Below are 24,066 nucleotides of genomic sequence, written 5' to 3' on the forward strand. Positions count from 1 at the left end.
TAATGGCTATCTCCCAATTGACATACACCCATTTGACAGACAGTCGATTGACAGACACTGAACTGGAAGGTTAATTAGGGTAACACCTACGGGTATAATGGACTAGTCCACTGTCTGGTGAGTAGAGTAGGGTGAGCCTGAAACAGGTTCGTTACTGAGAAGTTTGATTGTGTGTAAATAGAACTTTGTTGTGATTAAATGATATCTGTCTTCTCTTCTCAAAACTGTTTTTACGATCAATTATTATCGAATATAAAAACAGGTTGTCACTGAGAGGTTTGATGGTGTTTATTGATTGAAACATATGTTATTCATTCGAGAAAAGGATTGGGCACAAGTTTTCCAACTTAGAAAAGCCCTCTCCCAATAACAGGATATGCACAACAGAAGTTAACTGGGAAAACGTTTTGTTTGAGAGGTATAGATATGTGCATATTTGAAAACATTCTGATTTTCAGAAATTGCGTTGTCTGCATTGCCATGTAGTATAAGAATAATACCAATCAGTGTTATAATTGTAACAATACTTTCTAAAGATTGTAACAGTTTATATCTTTGAATAGAAAACAATGGACATTCAAGGAAGTAATGAAAAACATTCTCACATCCATGGCCACGTTGTCATGATGCTTCATGTTTTATATTTATTCTAAATAAATCATAATTAAGTGCATATATTTTATCTCTTAATCTTGTGTGCAAAACATTTAACTTCCTTATTCCATATAAAAAAATATTTAGGTGTACATTTTTCTTTCATGTGGACACACGATTTAAATGATGCAACAAAGTTGCAATTCCTAACAGCTAAGGGAGTATTATTCCACATTTTAACTGCTAGTGGAATAAAAGATGATGCTGAGTACCTCAGTCTTGTACATGGTTCGCTAGACATTATTGGAGTTTCTTATCTCATAGCTTGTCTGGTTGCCTACTACAGGTGGGAGTAAATCCTGAAGAAAAACTTTAGAAGGAACTTTAATTTCTGAAATGCTCCAATCATTTTAGATGTTTTTTGACAATGTTTTCAATATGATGAGAAGGTTAAACCCAAATGTTTAAAAAAATCAACAGTGTTTATGATACAGCAATCAAAATTAATTAAATAATATAGCTCCAGTTTTTTTGCTGTGTTTTTATTTGGACTATCCCATTATAATCTGTAGGTAACAGGTAGTAACTAAGCTGTTCATTGATCTGTAAATGCTGTTGTTTAAGGTGTCTGCGAACTGCCTGTCTGCGTAATGGGAGGACACCGTCTTAATTGAATATGGTTCGACTGTTTGCTTTAGGTGACTTTGTGTCAATAATATCTAATTTTCCGTGTGGAAACTCTTTGTACAGCAGAGGATTTCGACGTAGGCACAAACATTTGTCAACATAAGATATCTGTTGGGGACAATTTTTCAGTTTCACCACGGTGTTGGAGACAATATTTTAGTTTCACCATGGTGCTGGAGACAATGTTTCCGTTTCACCATGGCGTTGGAGATAATGTTTCAGTTTCACCATGGTGTTGTGGGCAATGTTTCCGTTTCACTATGGTGATGGAGACAATGTTTCAGTTTCACCACGGAGTTGGAGACAATGTTTCAGTTACACCATGGTGCTGGGGACAATGTTTCCGTTTCACCATGGTGTTAGAGACAATGTTTCAGTTTCACTATGGTGTTGGAGACATTGTTTTAGTTTCACCTTGGTGCTGGGTACAATGTTTCAGTTTCACCACGGTGTTGGAGACAATGTTTCAGTTTCACCACGGTGTTGGAGACAATGTTTCCGTTTCACCATGGTGCTGGAGACAATGTTTCAGTTTCACCTTGTGGTGTTGTTTCACCACGGAGTTGGAGAGACAATGTTTCAGTTTCACCATGGTGTTGGAGACAATGTTTCAGTTTCACCATGGTGTTGGAGACAATGTTTCAGTTTCACCACGGTGTTGGAGACAATGTTTCAGTTTCACCACGGTGTTGGAGACAATGTTTCAGTTTCACCATGGTGCTGGGGACAATGTTTCCGTTTCACCATGGTGTTAGAGACAATGTTTCAGTTTCACCATGGTGTTGGAGACAATGTTTCCGTTTCACCTTGGTGTTGGGGACAATGTTTCAGTTTCACCATGGTGTTGGAGACATTGTTTTCAGTTTCACCATGGTGCTGGGGACAATGTTTCCGTTTCACCACGGTGTTGGAGACAAAGTTTCAGTTTCACCACGGTGTTGGAGACAATGTTTCCGTTTCACCATGGTGCTGGAGACAATGTTTCAGTTTCATCATGGTGTTTGAGACCATATTTCAGTTTCACCACGGTGTTAGAGACAAAGTTTCAGTTTCACTTCGGCTGTGTTGAAACGGAAACCGAATTAACACAGAAACTGTCTCAGTGCTTTGTTAGAGACAATGTGTCAGTTTCAGCATGCGTTTTTATACTTATTATACGCTTCATACAGGCCCTTATTGAAGTGATCTACAACATCAAAACCCACACTGATACACACAAAATATCGCGAGGACCTCATTTGTAAACGGATTATGATTTCATGACTAAGATAAGTTAACGTAAATTTATTCAAACGTTTTGCTCAATATAAGAAAGAATTCAAAACATCTCACACATGTAGGAACGGCAAAAGCGAATATGATATACCTTGTGTTTCATACCATTCAAAATTCCACAGTACAGTTCAAGTTTAATGGTACGACTATTTTCTTGAGCACGATTCACGTTCATACAGATACCATCCACTGTGTCAGTCGACCCGAGAGCACCTGTAGCATTGGTTATGTGACATTTAGGGCAAAGGTCACAATTTCTTTTTCACGGTGAGCTTTGGTACCAGTCGTTGGGACATGGAGGACACGGTTAAAGGCCGTCCGGTTAGTTCCGAGCTGACACGGAGCTGTAATAGCAGTGGTACGGAGTGAGGTGGGTTGTTTAGAAACAACCACAAAATAGATGTCCGATGCGATTCCCTATTTTGACTTTGGGTGAACATTTGAACATTTTCAAGTGTTTGTGACAGTGGTCATCCATACAGCAGCTGAATGTCAAGGTCACTTTCGCAAAGTTTCCTTTAGGAGGACCCCCTTTGAGCTAGGGTCACGCGACGTTGACATTTGTTTGGTTTAATTTGAGGAAATGCATCTGACTGGAAGGTCGGTTGGCTGTTTAACGCAGCACTCAGTAAATAATCGAGTCTGGACAAGACAATCCAGTGATCATCATCGTGAGCATCGATCTACACCTGATCGGATGGACAGTTGATGATCAGGATGTCAGGGAATAAAGCAACTGATGGTTATATAAAGTAACTATTCTGACATATTAGCTCATTTTCGAAAATCTAAAGACGCTTGATGACTGTATTGTCCTTCCAAAGTGTGTTGTCACAACTGTCACATACTAGAGTAAATACAAGCCCCAAATTAAAAGTTATTAAGCAATTAACTTATCCTTCCTGGCTTACAAAGATTCACACATGTTATCACTTTGAATTTCACGCTCACAATATCAAACACACTCTCTTTCCCCTAGTCTCCCGAGCGCGTATAACACACCAACCATTCATGTACACTCAAATAATCACTCAAAATATCAAAACATTACAAATGTCTTTATTTTAAAACAACACCAACACAACACTGTTCATATGATTCTAGCATGTACATCAGGTGGAATATTAAAAAGCAAATGCAAACAAAACACAAATTAATAAAATACTGGACACAATCACTGAAGATGTTATACTATGTACATGTGCAGTCAGTTCACATCTACTGTGGTAGTATCAGTGGCGGATCCAGGGGGGTGTGTCAGGGGGTTCGAACCCCCCTTTGAAAATGACTTAAGGCCACATTGAAAAAAAAATTTGCGTTGGCGGAGCTTCAAAATTCCTGGATCCGCCCATGGGTAGCATAGGAGACTTTCTACTGCATATAGATCTCTAAACATTGACACTTTACACGGTGAGCTTTACACAGTAGGCAGCATGTCGATAGGATCCCTGCCGATCAGTTGGGACAGCATTAGAGTAGGGACATTTCACTATCCCTAAACACTCAACTGTTGAAATCAGTCTAGACGTGTCCCATACTCTAGACTTGCATGGGCTTTCTTGGATATGTTTGTTTCAAGGTCTGTATGGCAGACTAATGCTACTCGTACTCAACAATGAGGTCGAATTCATTGAGGTATGTACATGTGAAGCACTGAAGATGACCCTGGTTACGTCAGACCCCTGGGCCAGCCAGTAGGCTGCTGATCATGAGACTGAGGTTTCCAAAAGATAATTTTGAGTGTCATTCTACCGATGCTATTTCTAATTCAGATAAACTGTAGCAGGACGTTTTCTTCAGATTGTGGGCTTATAGGTGAAAAAACACAACACAATAATATCCAGTAAAACGTAACATGCTTTACGGTATATTGTCATACATATTTTCTAGACATTGATGGATGTACCGTTAGCATAGCAACCAGAAAAATACGAGATTGTGGCAAACATACGGGTCCCATAGGATGGCAAATGGCAATCTGGCCTAAGAAAAATGATGACTTGATGTAAATGCCTCTTGTCAATAATGGAAGTATCTTAACAATAGTTCGTGTTTAATGTTAACTTACATCATTGGAAAAAATTCAAGCTTTACATCGTTGTCCCTACCCAAGAGGGCATGCCATTTTCCCTACTGCAAGGGATCAATGTTCGGGAAAGCTGGTTTCTGAGTTCCTCTTTCTAACTATCCTTTCGAATGAAATAAATATTGATAATATAATTCAATTGGTTATCCCATATGTTATGCTCTGGTAGTTTTTGTCGTTTATAACAGAATCCATTAACGATATTAGATCCCACGAAAAGACCTACTGTGACGGGTGTCAAATCCCCATTTTAATATAGATAAGATACCTGAGACTCGGACAATTGAGAATTCACAGTAAATATAAAACACCCATTGAAAGTGCTGACATTCTGTTTGACACTGACATGTATTGTTTATGAACAGCTCGGCGTTGTAAACTGTTGCAACCGATTGATGCTTCATAGGGAATAAAAATCCCCCAATATGACCTTTTTAGCCCTCGAAGTGTTGCCAGGTTCCTACGGCAAGTACAGTTGCTGTGCTTGAAAACTGTCAACATGTGATAAAGCATTTATATATAGCTATTGTCTGGTCGATGTTTGAAATTGTCGATGTGTCAACCTAACCCAGAGCACAGTATATCGCTTATGGGATCGGCACCGACTAAAGTTAAACCCAAGAACGAAGTGCTCGACCAAGAGTTACCATCTAAGCACTGCATCGCTGCATGCGGGTCTCTCCTCTTGTTATGTGGCAGTGTTATTCATTATGAAACAATGTTCTAAGCGTGGATAGTCAGTGAGAGGACGTAGCGAGCTATATCTAGACTTGTGCTATACGTAGACAGAGTTCTGGAAGATACTACACGGTACTACAACTCTATAGGCCTTTCCACTATATTCTGACTCAGCCAGATGGAGAATCTTTTGAAGTATTTTTCTTAGGTACATAAGGGTAGCCATTACCAGCATATTCAGCAGAGTACACTCGTACCCTAAATACCCAGCTTTGGCCTAATTATGGAAACTTCACAATTGCTGCTATGGGGTGAATCACTGCTTTGGTATTGTATTATAATGCCTTTGAAATTGTATTGGCACACTATTTTATAGTGCCACTGTAACACTTTTGAAGCGATTTGTATTAATTTGTAAGCTTAGCCAGTTTTAGAATTCAATTGCTAATTACATCCTTCAAGGCGCCCTGGTATGGGGAACTATGGTAGTTCCAGAGACAAACAGAGCGTGATGACTGTGGGAGCCAGGTCTGTGACCTGATGAACGAACACTTTAACCGCTGGCCTATCTCCAGGTTCTAGAGAGTAGAAGATCATAGCAGCTACAGTACTCATGTGTGGAATAAAAGCAAGGTCTGCAGTCTGATGCGTGAACACTATAACCATAAGGATTCCTCCTGGTTCTACAGAGATGATATTATAATACGATTATAGGAATTGATCTAATGTTTGACTAGCAAACACTTTAACCACAAGGCTAACTCCTGGTACTACCCTTATAAGACAGTAGCTAAGTGTACGATCTGCCTAACAAGCACTTTAACCACCAGGCTACCAGTGAGTCTATGAGAACATTACAAATGCGGCACAAACAGTGACAACGAGAAATATGATGGTCAGAACGCGTTCGAGAACGATAGCCAGTTGTTTCCACTCATATGTAGCCTCGTCAAGGCTGTCTTGTGATGTGATCCTCCTCTTGTGTAGATCCATGGCCTTCTCTACTGTGTGGAGCAGTCGGTTGAGAACATCCACCACGTTATTCCCTCCACCGGGCTGTCCCTCCGTCATGGTGGGTGCTGGTTTGTCTGCATCCATAGCCTCATCATGAGCAGGGATTAGGGTCTGTGTTTGAAAATCAAGCAATAAATTCCCAGAAACAAATAAATACTGGTCATGCTTAACAGTCCACATTTTCATCAATCGAAAGTGAACAATAGCTTAAATTATCAAGGAATAAACATCAAACATACCATGTTCTGGTTAGTACACTCTGGCAGGTCTATTTTGATGAAGAGGATCCTCGCAAGAATATTAAAGCACAAAGTTTTGACAAGCCGTGGGAGTCTGTGTCCTGTCGCCCCTCGGTGATGGATATTCAGGAGTGAACACGGCCAGACCAATACTCAGAGACACGATGAAGATATTGATCGCGTAGTACCGACCTGCGGGAGAAAAACCCAGAATAGATATATTTGATGGGGACATAACATTGTTGGTTTCTTGGTTTCAAAACATCACTTCAAGAATGAAAATTCAGAATCTTCATATACTTCTATTTATTCCTGTAGATTACAGTCGAGTTCATTGTCTTAGTACAAGTAGATTCTATTAGATTGACTATTCTATCAGACCAATGCTCAGTGACACAATGAAGATATTGAACGCGTAGTACCAATCTGCGGGAGAAACCCCCAGATTAAAGATTACGTCTTTAAGTGGCAGTTTTAAAAGTTGGAGAGTCGGATAAGGACAAACTTTATGGATGAATAAAGACGTTTTGCATCCATAACACATTTGTCCTTATCTGATTAAAGATATTTGGTGGGGAGAAAAATATATACCAGTATGATTCCTAGAAGAAATGGTACAGCTTTGTGTTGATTAATGATTGTTTTATGTTGTACATCCGTCTCGATTTCGCGACTTGTGTCATAATCAGTGAAACAGTACATAAAGTATAAATGTAGCATCTATATAGTATGAATACAGTATACATGAAGCATGAATAAAGCACGAATGCAGAATAGACATAGTGTAAATGTAGCATATATATTGTATAAATACAGTATAGATGTAGTGTAAATGTAGCATATATATTGTATAAATGCAGCATAGATGTAGTGAAAATGTAGCACATATATATTGTAAAATGCAGTATAGATGTACTGTAAATGTAGCACATATATAGTGTAAATGCAGTATGGATGTAGTGAAAATATAGAATATATATAGTATAAATGCAGCATAGATGTAGTGAACATATAGCACATATATAGTGTATGTGCATTATAGATGTACTGTAAATGAAGCATATATATTGTATAAATGCAGCATGGATGTAGTGAAAATGTAGCACATATGTAGTGTAAACGCATAATAAAGATGTAGTGTAAATGTAGCATATATATCGTATAAATGCAGTATAGATGTAGTGTAAATGTAGCATATATATTGTAAAATGCAGTATAGATGTAGTGTAAATGTAGCATATATATTGTATAAATGCAGTATAGATGTAGTGAAAATGTAGCATATATATAGTATAAATGCAGTATATATGTAGTGTAAATGTAGCATATATATAGTATAAATGCAGTATAGATGTAGTGTAAATGTAGCATATATCATAGTATAAATGCAGCATAGATGTAAATGTGTATAAATGTATGCACATATATGTAGTGTATAAATGCAGTATAGATGTAGTGTAAATGTAGCATATATATTGTATAAATGCAGTATAGATGTAGTGTAAATGTAGCATATATATTGTAAAATGCAGTATAGATGTAGTGTAAAATGTAGCATATATATTGTATAAATGCAGTATAGATGTAGTGTAAATGTAACACATATATTGTATAAATGCAGTATAGATGTAGTGAAAATGTAGCACATATATAGTGTAAATGCATAATAGAAGTAATTGTAAACAGTATAGATGTAGTGAAGTGAAAATGTAGCATATATATAGTGTAAATGCAGTATGGATGTAGTGAAAATATAGCATATATATAGTATAAATGCAGCATAGATGTAGTGAAAATATAGCACATATATAGTGTATGTGCACTATAGATGTACTGTAAATGTAGCATATATATTGTAAAATGCAGTATAGATGAACTGTAAATGTAGCATATATATTGTAAAATGCAGTGTAGATGTAGTGTAAATGTAACACATATATTGTATAAATGCAGCATGGATGTAGTGAAAATGTAGCACATATATAGTGTAAATGCAATATAGATGTAGTGTAAATGGAGCATATATATAGTATAAATGCAGTATATATGTAGTGTAAATGTAGCATATATATCATAGTATGAATGCAGTATAGATGTAGTGTAAATGTAGCATATATATCGTATAAATGCAGTATAGATATAGTGTTAATGTAGCATATATTTAGTATAAATTCAGTATAGATGTAGTGTAAATGTAGCATATATATCATAGTATAAATGCAGTATAGATGTAGTGTAAATGTAGCATATATATCGTCTAAATGCAGTATAGATGTAGTGTAAATGGAGCATATATATATATAGTATAAATGCAGTATAGATATAGTGTTAATGTAGCATATATTTAGTATAAATTCAGTATAGATGTAGTGTAAATGTAGCATATATATCATAGTATAAATGCAGTATAGATGTAGTGTAAATGTAGCATATATATCGTATAAATGCAGTATAGATGTCGTGTAAATGTAGCATATATATAGTATAAATGCAGTATATATGTAGTGTAAATGTAGCACATATATAGTATAAGTGCAGTTTAGATGTAGTGTAACATGTAGCATATATATAGTGTAAATGCAGCATAGATATAGTATAAATGTGGTATAGATGTAGTGTAAATGTAGCATATATATGGTATAAATGCAGTATAGATGAAGTGTAAATAATAATAATAATAATAATAATAATAATAATAAGGGCCTGATGATGTACCTCTTCGTGGTGGGCCTAGATAGGGGAATTTTATTCCCTGAACTGAACGTACATCACCCAGTTAGGGCTGACCCCCCGAAGCTGGTTTTTCACTGGGTTACAAACAGCCAAGAAGAATTTTATCTTTCAACTCCGCAGCCCAGTCAGCCTTCCTCCGGTAGTGACACTAACCATACTGGAGATGGGACTTGCCCCAGGGGAAGGCACAGAACCCGACCAAGAATATCTTGGTCAAACCACCTTAAAACCACACTACTTGAGTGTGCGAGAGCGACAGGATTGCTTGCATCCCAAGTACACTGTCGTCAGGCTCCCCATTGTTCTCGGTGCCCTTGGTTTGGTACCTCCTGATCTCTTGGCGCAGATCAGGAGAGTGCCCGGGTTCTTCACCGGGAGCACAGCCCTTCTGACACTCTGGGTAATGCAGAAGGCTGCAGTGTTGGGGAGCCTTCATATTCTCCGGAAAGTTCTTGGTGGGTTCGACTAGGCAGCGTTTCCTGGGAGAAGTCCCATTCGCTGTCTGGGCTGCGTGTAGAGGGGGCAAGGGCCCTGAGCTGATGATGAGCCTTACCAGCCTGACTGTGCCAGGATCACCCGAACCCTCTCTGCTGCATACAATTTTTAATCTGTAAAACATAATAATAATAATAATAAGCCTCTTCGTGGTGGGCCTAGATAGGGGAATTTTATTCCCTGAACTGAACGTACATCACCCAGTTAGGGCTGACCCCCCGAAGCTGGTTTTTCACTGGGTTACAAACAGCCAAGAAGAATTTTATCTTTCAACTCCGCAGCCCAGTCAGCCTTCCTCCGGTAGTGACACTAACCATACTGGAGATGGGACTTGCCCCAGGGGAAGGCACAGAACCCGACCAAGAATATCTTGGTCAAACCACCTTAAAACCACACTACTTGAGTGTGCGAGAGCGACAGTGCTCCAGGATGCCCAGATTCAAGACAAACTTCGGGCCGAGTATAAATCTCGTTTAAAGAAAATCTGGAGCTCAGAGCTAAATGCTCGAAACAAGGTCAAAGCCACCAATACTTTTGCTGTGCCAGTCCTTTCCTATTCCTTTGGAGTAGTTGATTGGACGAAACAAGACATCCAGAGTCTTGACCGTCTAACCAGAAGGATCATGTCTGATAACAGAGCCCACCACCCTCGTTCCTCTCTTAACCGTTTATACATGCCAATCAATTCTGGAGGTCAGGGGGTTTGATTAATGTGGAAGCTCTTCATGATAGAATTTTATTGTGTACTTTTGCACATATTTATTTATCAGATGATCCTCTAGTGATGCATGTGAAGACTCATGATGAAAGCAAGGAATTCCACAGCTATTTTAAGCGTGCCAAGGTTGTTGGACAGAATCTGAAATTTGAGGAGGTTGACTTTGTTGATGGCAATGTACTGCTGGACGGTACAGCGATGGGAGTAAACCAGGTGAAGTCCTTTACCAAGTCTGCCCAGAGTCGGTCTTTGTGGGAGAAGCTTTCTGAGAAGCCATTGCATCGTGTGTACATGCAGTGTGTTGAACAGAATAGCAATCCACCGACTCCTTCGCCTGGATGAAGTCGGCTGGTCTTAAATGTGAAACTGAGGGCTTCCTTTTGCTGCTCAGGACCAGTCACTTCCCACTCGTAATCGCCTAAATGTGATTCTTAAAGAGAATATTAACATGAAATGTCGACTTTGCAATGAATTTACAGAGACTGTCCAACACCTTGTCAGTGGATGCCCTTTCTTGGCACAAACAGCATATCTTAAACGACATGATGGCATGGCTCGTTGCTTTACTACCGTCTCCGACATGCCTGTGGCTTTGACTCCGAGGTCCATCCATGGTACGACCCTGAACATGTCCAGGGCGTCATGGAAAATGATGCTTTCAAACTTCTGTGGAATAGGCCCATATACAGCCTCAGAAGAATTCCAGCTAACAAACCTGATCTTGTCCTTTTGATAAAGCCAATGAATTTATTTATATCATTGAATTTTCTGTCCTTTTGACACCAATGTGATTGGCAAGATTAAGGAAAAGCATGATAAATATGCGGACCTCGCCTTTGAAATGTCTCGCTTGCATCCCAAGTACACTGTCGTCAGGCTCCCCATTGTTCTCGGTGCCCTTGGTTTTGGTACCTCCTGATCTCTTGGCGCAGATCAGGGAGAGTGCCGGAGTTCTCCACCGGGAGTACAGCCCTTCTGACACTCTGGGTAATGCAGAAGGCTGCAGTGTTGGGGAGCCTTCATATTCTCCGGAAAGTTCTTGGTGGGTTCGACTAGGCAGCGTTTCCTGGGAGAAGTCCCATTCGCTGTCTGGGCTGTGTGTAGAGGGGGCAAGGGCCCTGAGCTGATGATGAGCCTTACCAGCCTGACTGTGCCAGGATCACCCGAACCCTCTCTGCTGCATACAATTTTTAATCTGTAAAACATAATAATAATAATGGCACTTATATTGCGCTATATCCACGCCATGAAGGTATGCTCAAAGCGCATTGCCTCAAACGATGGAAACAGAGGAGTGTATGTGCAGCCTTAAAAGAGTGTAAATATAGTGTAAACGTAGCGTATATGTGGCATAAGTGTAATGTAGTGTATATTTGTAATGCTGTGTATGCTACAAATGTAGTAATAGCACCTAAATAATGGCGCCTTGACAGTAGTTGGTGTATTAGCAAAAGGAACTATATTGTAAACTGCGGGATCGTCGATCGTCAACTCGTCTCAAAATATGCAGACGTATGAACCAGTGTGTTACTCAGAAATGACGAGCGAATTCACTTTCGTATCTGCTGTTCTCCTAATAATAACGAAATCTACCAAGTGGCAAAAAGCTTTTCTGTTGATGAATTTGATTGGGGCTGTCTCCCATAGGTATGATTCATTTGAGATGGGCACGACATATGAAAACATCATCATTATAAATGATGTACAACGCTTCACTTCGTGAAAAGTCGTTTATACTCAGAGGGAAAGCTTGTTGTGAAATGGAATTGTTTCGCTAGTAATCTTGTGAATGAGTTTTGGGTTTTACAAAGAGAAAGCAGTTGTTCGAATTTCACATTTGCGAGAGGCATGACATTTGAAGAAGGTGGCCAGCAATGTTCACTTTAATAGGCCAGACGTTTATCATTTCAATTGAATGCAGACTTTAGAAGTGCAGAAGTCAGAAAATCAATTATATTCATCGTTTTGGACGGGGGAAATGACAGATGGAATGCTATTGGTACGCTTCAGTCTGGTACCTCGCAGTGTGACGTTGCTTGATTCAACGCCCATAGAAACACCATTCTTATTTATGATGACGGTTTTAGCAAAATAATCAAGTTATAGCCCGCTCCAGTGGTGGCCAGCCAGACGTAACGACCCCACGTCGAACCCCATGGGTTCGAACCACGCACCTCCACCATAGGTTCAGCACTCACTTCACTCACTCACTCACAATATTTCTAAAAACCAAAACTTACCAATTAGAGGAATCGCAAGTGACGTCGGTGGTAGAAATGTCGAAATAACCAGCAACAACGCTATCATTGCCAGAAGAGAAGTGATTCCAATAGATATTTTCTCCCCAGATTCGTTCGGCACCAGGAGTCCCAGCAGAGCCACCAACGTGATGATGAGGCAGGGCATCATGAGATACATCAGGAAGTACATTGGGCGCCGTCTCAGGGACATTGTGTACGTCAATACAATGTAGGGCTCCAGGCAACATGCGAAATACTTGGCCTGTCGGTCCTTTGTAAATGAGATCAGTTCCCATTCCGCATTGGAAATGTATTCAGATAAGGATTCTTCCCCTCGTTCACCATTTGAGATATTGAGTTGATTGGCATTGTATGTCCAAGACTCGAACGTCATCTTACACTGTTGTTGATCCATGGGAAAGGATGCGACGTTGATGATACACGACGTCTTCGAGATGACCTGGTACGGCACGCTAACGTTTCCACTTGACACCAGGTCCATGTTTACAAGACATTTCCAATTTTGGAAAGATGATGTTTCCAAAGATTTACAATTTTGGAAATGTCCACAAGGGAGATAACTGGTGGGTGATGGTACATCATTGTTATTTGCACGCCCGGGACCTAATCCTTGTTGATTGATAGTGAGTCAAGGCAAGTAATACTCACCAATTAACAAGGCCTACTGCCTTGTTAATTAACAAGTTTTTATGCCTCTTAAAGAAGCCTCTGGAAGTAAGTTAAATCTTTGATGGGCATTAAGAAGTGGAATGCATTACTGTGACCTGATTTTCACCTGATGAAGGAGCAAGCATATGCTCCGGAACTTCGTGTTATTCACAATAAAGAAGTTGACATCCATAAATCTTGCTTTTCTTATTAAAAAGGTAAGTTATTAAAATCTGCTGAGCTGTAGGCTTGTTAATCATGTCGCGGTGTGATTATCGCTCTAACACACCTGAGAGATTGGTCAACAGTGTGGTATGCATAGGCGGTGAAACTTGTATTGTATTACATTGGGTTGGTTGCATATTGTTTTGTGTTATGCTGTCAGTTTGTATGTATGTGTGAATGAGGAACTTCACATATTATGACATTGAAAACAGACTAAACTTAACATTTATTCCATGGTCAATATCGCAATGTTAGTGATATGGTAGTATACGAAAGTTTGTTTCACAGTTTTGATAATACCTTCTTTTATGCAGATAAAATTATTAAAAAATGAACGAATAATGCCATGCTTCTCTCAGAGTAAGGGAAGATAATTTATATACTGATTCTGATCAAATTAGATATTTCTTTATCGTCCGAACAGAATTCACAGAATGTTTTTTGTGGGTGTGGGTGTGTGTGCATGCACGCGTGTATAACATCTAAGTTGATAGGTATTAAAATCAGGTCGTTTGTAACCATAATGACTATATTGGTTGGAACACTTGAGGAACAAAAATAATTTCACTCTTCAAAAGGAACTGGAACAGTAACATTTTTCATGTTTTCATATGAGCTTCAAAACATTGAATGAAATAAATGCTGTATGATGAAATGGATCAGAGAACATTATCATGGCATAAATGACGTGTGAATGACACATGTAATGGTCAAAAATATATAATCACTATGTTAGTTAACTCATGACCAGACACGTCAAACTGGTACCGATAGATGTATATCTAATACGTAAAAATTCAGTATTTCTTAGTACCTGAAATAGAAAACACGAATTTGGAATGAGATGTTTTAATCTGAGATCAATCTGTTAGGTAGCAGTTTACTAAAGTAGAACTTAAATCAACTTCAAAAGATTGGTCATTCGCAAAGTGAAGCAGATCTCACTTATACTGCAGTAAACAGTATGGGGATACACAACAACGAAACATACCACTTACGTGATAACAACTCCCCGTTTATTGCATAGAGCGGCATTTCGATGTACAACGTTCAGGATAAACAAGCTGATTGAATGTTGATGGATTCCATCACTTGGAGAATGGAGTGGATTTTGACTGGTTGATCTTACTCTCCTGTTGGCCCAAACGACGTGCTACTTGTTGAATTACCTGTTGTTAATTTGCTGCTTGTCACTATGCATATAAACTTCTATTCACCTGGTTGTAGTAACTTTTATCTTGATAACGGCGTGAGAATATACATGGAAACTCCCCTCTATCGACCTTTGATCCAAACGGATGAGTTAACAGAAATGTTGATGCCCGTCTGTTAGCAAATTAACATTGGATTATAGAGACAACGATACTTAGCATATATACATTGAAATATAAAACACATAAAAAAAACATAGAAGGCGTAGTAAGCCACGAGTGGTAACGGGAGACTATATGGACATATTTATAAGTACGTTATAAATATATTAAAGATGAGAAAGAAGAGACGCTGAATCAGCAAACTGTCTAACAGTTAACATTCCATTTTGAAACTGGTGCACCAACGAGGTGTAGGAATAAACTTCTGTTCAAGTTGAGCATTAGCCATTTCGAAGTCGAATGTACACTTTCATGCTTCTTCTCATTATATATCCCCATGTAATCAGAGGGGAATTGATCCAGAGCGATTAATGTTTCTCGACAACAGTCTAATTTCCAAACCAAACTGCAAGCTTGTCGGTATCTGCTCCCTCGACCGTGACGGACACAGGGACTGGGCTTCTGGCCACCTTGACAAAATTTCTTCAACCCAAACAGCGGGACATTAGGAAGGGTGGATGCTCATCAGATGCTGTTATTTGAGAATACCCCTGGTAGTTCCTGTCTGATTGCAATAAAGTATCCCAGCAGTGTATGTTTTTCGGATTTTCTAATGCATAGATGGCATAGTGACTGATGCAAGTTGATCTTATTTCTGTGTTTTTTTTACCTCGATATTTAATCATGCCATGTAAACATATGATGTCTATTACATATTATATTTATGACAAATGAAAATTTACTTAGGTATATGCAATTTTAACTTCAGTACACATCAAATGCTTATATGTATTTCTTATGCAACAATGAAGTTCCGTTCGTATCCTCCAAACAGTGTCGGCCCATAAGTTTTTTCAGGCAATTAACATTGCATGCAATTCAGCAAGTACTACGCCCTTTGCTGTAACCAGTGTTTGGTGGTATAAACCTACACATGTTATTTGTCATCATTCACTTGATGGTCAGTTAATGAATTTATAACAGGTATGATGGTAATACCACTCAGATTACCCGACAAAGGTTCCCATTTCGCATTTCGCATTTCTTGTGTCTGGAGTAAATACTCAGCATTATGAGTTAAGGTCTGATGTGACAAATGTATTACATGTTATGTAATATGCGCATGGAAGTGCAGCAAGACGAATTATCAGCTGAGATACATTCACTAATTTTCCCCAGCGCTTTTGGGAAAAGTGGTTTCAACAGCTGGGCTGCGCTCATCAACATTTCTGTTAACTCATCCGTTTGGATCAAAGGTCGATAGAGGGGAGTTTCCATGTATACTTTCACGCCGTTATCAAGATAAAAGTAAATACAACCAGGTGAATAGAAGTATATATGCATAGTGACAAGCAGCAAATTAACAACAGGCCTAGGTGATTCAACAAGTAGCACGTCGTTGGGGCCAACAGGAGAGTAAGATCAACAAGTCAAAATCCACTCCATTCTCCAAGTGATGGAATCCATCAACATTCAATCAGCTTGTTTATCCTGAACGTTGTACATCGAAATGCCGCTCTATGCAATAAACAGGGCGTTGTTATCACGTAAGTGGTATGTTTCGTTGTGTATCCCCATACTGTTTACTGCAGTATAAGTGAGATCTGCTTCACTTTGCGAATGACCAATCTTTTGAAGTTGATTTAAGTTCTACTTTAGTAAACTGCTACCTAACTGATTGATCTCAGATTAAAACATCTCATTCCAAATTCGTGTTTTCTATTTCAAGTACTAAGAAATACTGAATTTTTACGTATTAGATATACATCTATCGGTACCAGTTTGACGTGTCTGGTCATGAGCTAACTAACATAGTGATTATATATTTTTTGACCATTACATGTGTCATTCATACGTCATTTATGCCATGATAATGTTCTCTGATCCATTTCATCATACAGCATTTATTTCATTCAATGTTTTGAAGCTCATATGAAAACATGAAAAATGTTACTGTTCCAGTTCCTTTTGAAGAGTAAAATTATTTTTGTTCCTCAAGTGTTCCAACCAATATAGTCATTATGGTTACAAACGACCTGATTTTAATACCTATCAAGTTACATGTTATACACGCGTGCATGCACACACACCCACACCCACACAAAACATTCTGTGAATTCTGTTCGGACGATAAAGAAATATCTAATTTGATCAAAATCAGTATATAAATTATCTTCCCTTACTCTGAGAGAAGCATGGCATTATTCGTTCATTTTTTAATAATTTTATCTGCATAAAAGAAGGTATTATCAAAACTGTGAAACAAACTTTCGTATACTACCATATCACTAACATTGCGATATTGACCATGGAATAAATGTTAAGTTTAGTCTGTTTTCAATGTCATAATATGTGAGGTTCCTCATTCACACATACATACAAACTGACAGCATAACACAAAACAATATGCAACCAACCCAATGTAATACAATACAAGTTTCACCGCCTGTGCATACCACACTGTTGACGAATCTCAGGTGTGTTAGAGTGATAATCACACCGCGACATGATTAACAAGCCTACAGCTCAGCAGATTTTAATAACTTACCTTTTAATAAGAAAAGCATGATTTATGGATGTCAACTTCTTTATTGTGAATAACACGAAGTTTCGGAGCATATGCTTGCTCCTTCATCAGGTGAAAATCAGGTCACAGTAATGCATTCCCTTTGGTTTGTTTATCCCTACAAAATTGGAAATGGCGGTAACAATCTGTTTTTTATTTATATGGTATAAAAGTCTCGCAAATGCAATTATATGACCAATAAACATTCTCAAAACTATTAATGTATAATAATATAAAGGAAATACAAATGTTATTAGTAGTTTTGACTACATCACGAAAATCGTATCGGGAGAACCGGTTCGCGAAAGGTCAACCGCAATATATCTTATAGTGAAATTCGAATTGCAATATACCGGTTAACCGGTATTATCGCCACCCCTACTGATAGCATTGCCCGTCCAACCTCCAACCAACACAAACACGGAGTCACACAGCCACACACATAGACGTACAAAAAAGAAACATTTTTTAAGGATTCAAATGCACACCCAAGATGAACTATTTCTATAATTGGTATGAGGAGGTACTCACGAGTTTTTTATTCTCAGGTCGGGCGTCCAAATGGCGTCAGCTGGGACCCGGATGTCTGTCACGTTCTCGTATTTTTCTGGTTGCCAAGCTAACGATGCATCCTTCCATGTCTAGAAAAAGATGCATGGCAAATAAACTTTTGTTTATTGACTATTGTTGCATTAAATCTGGTTTGTACACTAATCCTAAAACCTGAAGAAGCAGACTTAGCTTCTGCAGAATTACACCTAAAAGTCTGTACAAAACACATTATCACAGAGCTTGTATGAATGCGTATGAATCTAACTGGTGACCTGGCGGTCTAACATAACCAGGATCATCGTCAACAATTCACGGACGTGGAGTACGAGTAGCATGTGTCTGTATTTAGTGTACTAAAGAAAGGAAAATTGAAATGACATGCGTTAACGGTGTGCAAAATCAACCGCTGCCATTTACTTTAGCAGTCAATTGCGCAGATCGATGCTCATGCTGTTGATCACTGGATTGTCTGGTCCAGACTCGATTATTTACAGACCGCCGCCATATAGCTGGAATATTGCTGAGTGCGGCGTAAAACTAAACTCACTCACTCACTCACTCACTACTTTAGCAGTCTGTACAGAAGATGGATGCAAAGCATATGTTGCGAGTGAAATATTGCCTCTTGTAGATTTGTCCTTGGTCTGTTGGAACCCCTACTGCCTTCACTCACGCTGGGACACGGCTGTGGTCTTGTTCTATGGCCAAAAACAGTGGGTGATGGGAGAACCAGTAAAATACTGATAATATGAAAGGATCCGATGATCCAACTCGACCAGGTTATGATTTGCCGGCCCATGTTTATCGGGTTCAGGTACATATTGGAAGTTGGTTCATTTGAACCACTTGAACCAGTACCTGCACCATTTATTGGGCTTCCTCCCACGCGAAGCTGGCGTAACACCCAACTCACTGACCCACTCATATTTACCAAACGAATCCAGCAGTTTGCAGTCAGCACTTGCTTTTTCTCGTCCTATAATAATTGAAAAGGGGTTATGATGATATATAAAACCATATTTAAAACCAACCTAAATAAAGAAAGTACTTTATAGTTCATTTTATGAAAAAACAAACCATTTTTGAGACAATACATATTTCAATAACAATGTCCCGCACAACCTAGCTAGCCAACGACATGTTAACTATATAACTAATGTATACATGTATATATAAAATGCTTTTAAATGGTGTAACAAACTGGGCATAAAAAAGTAAGAATATTCTTTACTTTTTTGGATTTGGACGTATGTGAGAACAACAGCAAAATCTATGTAATGTTGATAAATTCATATCAGAATTTGTTTTTAGACTAAGTGCAATTTATGAACAAGAATGAACTACCCAACCGCCCCTATACGATATATAACGGAAACATATCACTAAATACTCTTATAACTATTCAATTCATAAGGTCAGCGAATCACTATTGCTCTTTAATTATTCAATATTATATTAACGTAAACATATCACTATTTATCTTGGACTGATCAATACATAATGTAAACCTATTCATATGGCTCTTTAACTATTGGGGCGGTGGGGTAGCCTAGTGGTTAAAGCGTTCGTTCGTCACGCCGAAGACCCGGGTTCGATTCCCCACATGGGCAAAATGTGTGAAGCCCATTTCTGGTGTCCCCCGCCGTGATATTGCTGGAATATTGCTAAAAGCGGCGTAAAATCAAGCTCACTCACTCACTTTAACTATTGCAGTGCGCAACGTATGGCTGTGACATTTTAACTATGGACGTATGCAACGTTACTTAATCACTTTTGCGTTTTCACTACTGTAGAATGCAGTTTTGAGTATATCACTACTGTGTTTTACCTATTTAATTATACAACGTGAACGTTTTAACTGTGGTCAGGTATACTTACGATATTAGATATCTCGACAAGGGTGAGGTTCATCCTCACATCCAGGGTGGTGTTAGGACCAAATGGTTCAACACGTTTGTCGTAATTTCGAAACAAATCAGCAACCAGGCGTTGTTTGGGATTGCAAGCTGCAGAGGCTGAAAACAGACCAATATCGAGAGTAAAGTAGCGCAGGGACGCAAGAGGGCAATATCAAGAACTAGAAAGTGTTAAACAAGATACGGGAGTCTCCAGGACAATGTCAGAGAAACACAAGATACGGGAATCTCTAGGACTATGTCAGAGAAACACAAGATGCGGGAATCTCTAGGACTATGTCAGAGAAACACAAGATACGGGAATCTCTAGGACAATGTCAGAGAAACACAAGAGACGGGAATCTCTAGGACAATGTCAGAGAAACACAAGAGACAGGAATCTCTAGGACTATGTCAGAGAAACACAAGATACGGGAATCTCAGGACAATGTCAGAGAAACACAAGATACGGGAATCTCTAGGACTATGTCAGAGAAACACAAGAGACAGGAATCTCCAGGACAATACACAACAGAAGGGAAACAACAGATACATGTCCAAGAATAACAGGAGAAGGCACCGCAGAACATTATCAGACATAAACACCAGAGGGAAGTAACAGAACATCATCAGACAAAACAAGAAGTTTCCACAACAAGAAAACATCGCCGGTAAACGGCAACGGGAAATAAGAAAACATCAGCATAACATCAGGTGTTGGGAGATCACAGGGATACACAACAGACATGAAACAACAGGAAAATGGAGATGTGCAGAAAATGGGAAACAACAGAGGAATATCAGATTAGAATGAGGCGGGAAACAACATAGCATTGACAGAGATTAACAGGAGTGGGAAGAAAGCATGATACAAGGTAAGCACAGGAAACAACACCAGGATACGTGACCTAACAGACGGTATGTTACGAATATATACTACCCATCAAAAGTTTAGACTCACTAGTGTAAATGTAGCCACTTACTTGTCCACTGTTCTAAACTAGCTTTTTGCAAAATATTCCATACTGTTTAAAGGTACTGTTTAGTTATGAACTGGTGTATTGTAAAACATATTCGTAACATTGAAAAGATTATTGTCATGAGTTCAGTAAATGATTAAAATCTGTGAAAATTGGCGAATTCTTAACAAAACTTTACACCAAAACGAATCTGTTCACATGCACGACATTTGCTCATGCCTTTCGCAATTTGAAGCATCATCCTTGTGCAATTCATCTGCATAAGGTTTTCAGTTGGTTCCCCCCAAGTTGGTGGAGCAATTCATCTTCGATGTAACCACATACATATACATAACATATAGTGAGTGCTTTAAGTGAGTCTAAACTTTTGATGGGTAGTATATGTTACAGGCGATATGTAAAATCAGGCAATTCGTAAATTTCACGCAATTTACAAATTGCCTGATTTTACACATTGACCGTAACATAGACATGGAAAACAACAAAACAACAGTATGTGAAAGAAGTAGCCGTCTTATATCTCGCTTAACCCAATGACTTGTCAGTTGTTTCCTATAACAGTGCCAGGGTCCAATTATGGATGTTCAGAAGCCTCTATTCTCTCTGATTATGCTTCGTGTTCCTGTAACATACTATACTTAGGGAATTCAAGAAATTGGTCAACGTCTTGGCCCCAAGCTAATAAACCCTGGTATGACTTAAATACTATTCAAAGCGATACCTCCACACACTCTGAAAGATTGTCCTTACCTAGCATCCATCCAAGGAAGAGAAGCACCGTCTTCACATCCATGTCCGGGAACTCGACAACAGAAGCAGGGAACTCACAAGACACTACTGCACGATCCGGAAAATAGTCCAGCTATCAGTTACTACACGCTTACCTCCCTCTCAGACTGCTGGACATCGGTGATATTTCACAGGAATAATTAGCTCTTATGCCAGCTTAACTCGGTAAATGTGGACATATGTCAATGGGAAAAGTTTGAATTTACTGACATTTTGCTTTCGGTCTTGAACAGGTCTGATGTTTCGTTTCAGACATAATGAAACTCACCCAAGAAAGTCTCGTTGAGCGTTGAAGCTATGGGCGTGAGTTTGTCAGTGGGTGGAATCGCTTCGGTGTAGACCATGGTGGCAGCAGCAGAGGCGTTTTATCAATACTGTGTAATAGTAGACTTTCCGACATGATGCAACAGATGCATGTTGGAGAGAGACGATAACACGTGGTTATGAAACTCTTCTTGTCGGAATCCCTTTAGAATCAGTTCGGATAACCCAAGTATATTGTTTACCAGGGCCTTCGTCCACAACGCGATCTCAGCTCGTTGAATGTCTGTAGAATAGACAGTTACGATCCATCAGACTGCTTTAGCGAAACGGGCCCTTCAATAATAGATTTGAATAGCACCACTGGGTATTTGAATTTGCTTGAAGTTTTGCCATTATCCGAGAGTTATGTCACGAGAACTCTTCCCAGAGAGAATTCTGGGAGTTTGATGAAAGCTCGGACATATTACATTACGTTAAAAGCCTAAAACTATTGTCAAAATAAGCACATCAGTTTAGGATAGATACAAACAAGATCACTATCAAGGGAAAAGGCATTGATGATTGACTATTTGCAATGCACGAAAAATGCCACGAGCAGATAAAGAGATAAAAGCCTCAAAGGAAAATATATATGATGTTTTAGATTCAGAAGTCTCTACTGACAACCATGTTTATGATGTTTAGATTCAGAAGTCTCTACTGACAACCATGTTTTTGATGTTTAGATTCAGAACTCTCTACTGACAACCATGTTTATGTTTAGATTCAGAAGTCTCTACTGACAACCATGTTTATGATGTTTAGATTCAGAAGTCTCTACTGACAACCATGTTTGTGATGTTTAGATTCAGAAGTCTCTACTGACAACCATGTTTATGATGTTTAGATTCAGAAGTCTCTACTGACAACCATGTTTATGATGTTTAGATTCAGAAGTCTCAACTGACAACCATGTTTATGATGTTTAGATTCAGAAGTCTCTACTGACAACCATGTTTATGTTGTTTAGATTCAGAAGTTTCTACTGACAACCATGTTTATGTTTAGATTCAGAAGTCTCTACTGACAACCATGTTCATGATGTTTAGATTCAGAAGTCTCTACTGACAACCATGTTTTTGATGTTTAGATTCAGAAGTCTCTACTGACAACCATGTTTATGATGTTTAGATACAGTAGTTTCTACTCACAACCATGTTTATGATGTTTAGATTCAGAACTCAGTAACCAGAGTACAAAAGGGCCATTAGTTAGCTACATTACGATTAGTTACATTTTCTTATTCAAATCAAAAAAAAAATCGAGATAAATAAGTTTCTGTTTGCTATTTAGAAGTTGGGATAATTTAAACTTTTACTTTTCAAATCGGCTTCTGGCTTAATACCGAATAAGAGTTAGTGAATCCAAGGAGGGAGTCAGAATATATTTTTCAACACTAATAAGTACCACTGCCCCATCCTCACCATGCAGACAATGATGTAATTAGTTTCACGACGGTGCTACAGATAATGTCTCCTTTTCCCCAAGACCGATACACTGTTTTTATTTTCACCACATTGTGTCAGACAATGTTCCAGTCTCATCATGGTGTTGAAGACAATGTTTCAGTTCAACACACTCAGTTTCACCATGGTTTATGAGACATTGTTTCAGTTTCATCATGGTGTAAGAGAAACTATTCAGTTCCATTGCTTTGCCGAATAGGATGCTTCAGTTTCACAACCATGTTGGAGACATTGTTTCCGTTCAAGTGTTGTGTTGAAACGGAATCGAAATACAAGATAAATTGTCTCAGACGCCATAATGAAACTGAAACAGTGCTTTATTAGAAACAATGTTTCGGTTTTAGCTTGTTATTGGAGACATAGTGTCACCTACATACAGGACCCTAGTGAAACAAACTACAACATTTAAACCAACACTGATATACACATAGCGGCGAGATCCATGAGTGAGTGAGTTAGTTTAGTTTTACGCGCTTTTAGAAATGTTGAGGCAATATCACGGCGGGGTACACCAAAAATGGGCTTCACACATTGTACCCAAGTGGGGAA

At 38.8% G+C, this 24,066-nt stretch overlaps 1 protein-coding gene across 1 annotated transcript; it reads right to left on the minus strand.

The window, feature by feature from the left end:
• Window positions 1-6,070: 6,070 nt before the first annotated feature.
• Window positions 6,071-13,192, minus strand: LOC124279252 (neuronal acetylcholine receptor subunit alpha-7-like). The gene is made up of 3 exons (XM_046715069.1): window positions 12,760-13,192; window positions 6,574-6,765; window positions 6,071-6,445 (listed from the first exon to the last, which is right to left on the minus strand). Exons 1-2 carry the CDS (start codon window positions 13,172-13,174, stop codon window positions 6,635-6,637), a joined length of 546 nt encoding a protein of 181 aa, XP_046571025.1. The 5' UTR covers window positions 13,175-13,192; the 3' UTR covers window positions 6,071-6,445; window positions 6,574-6,634.
• Between the last annotated feature and the right edge of the window lie 10,874 nt (window positions 13,193-24,066).

This window comes from Haliotis rubra, unplaced genomic scaffold (assembly GCF_003918875.1).
Source record: "Haliotis rubra isolate DU_JTF1 unplaced genomic scaffold, ASM391887v1 Scf249, whole genome shotgun sequence".
In the NCBI taxonomy this organism is placed as follows: Eukaryota; Metazoa; Mollusca; class Gastropoda; order Lepetellida; family Haliotidae; genus Haliotis; species Haliotis rubra.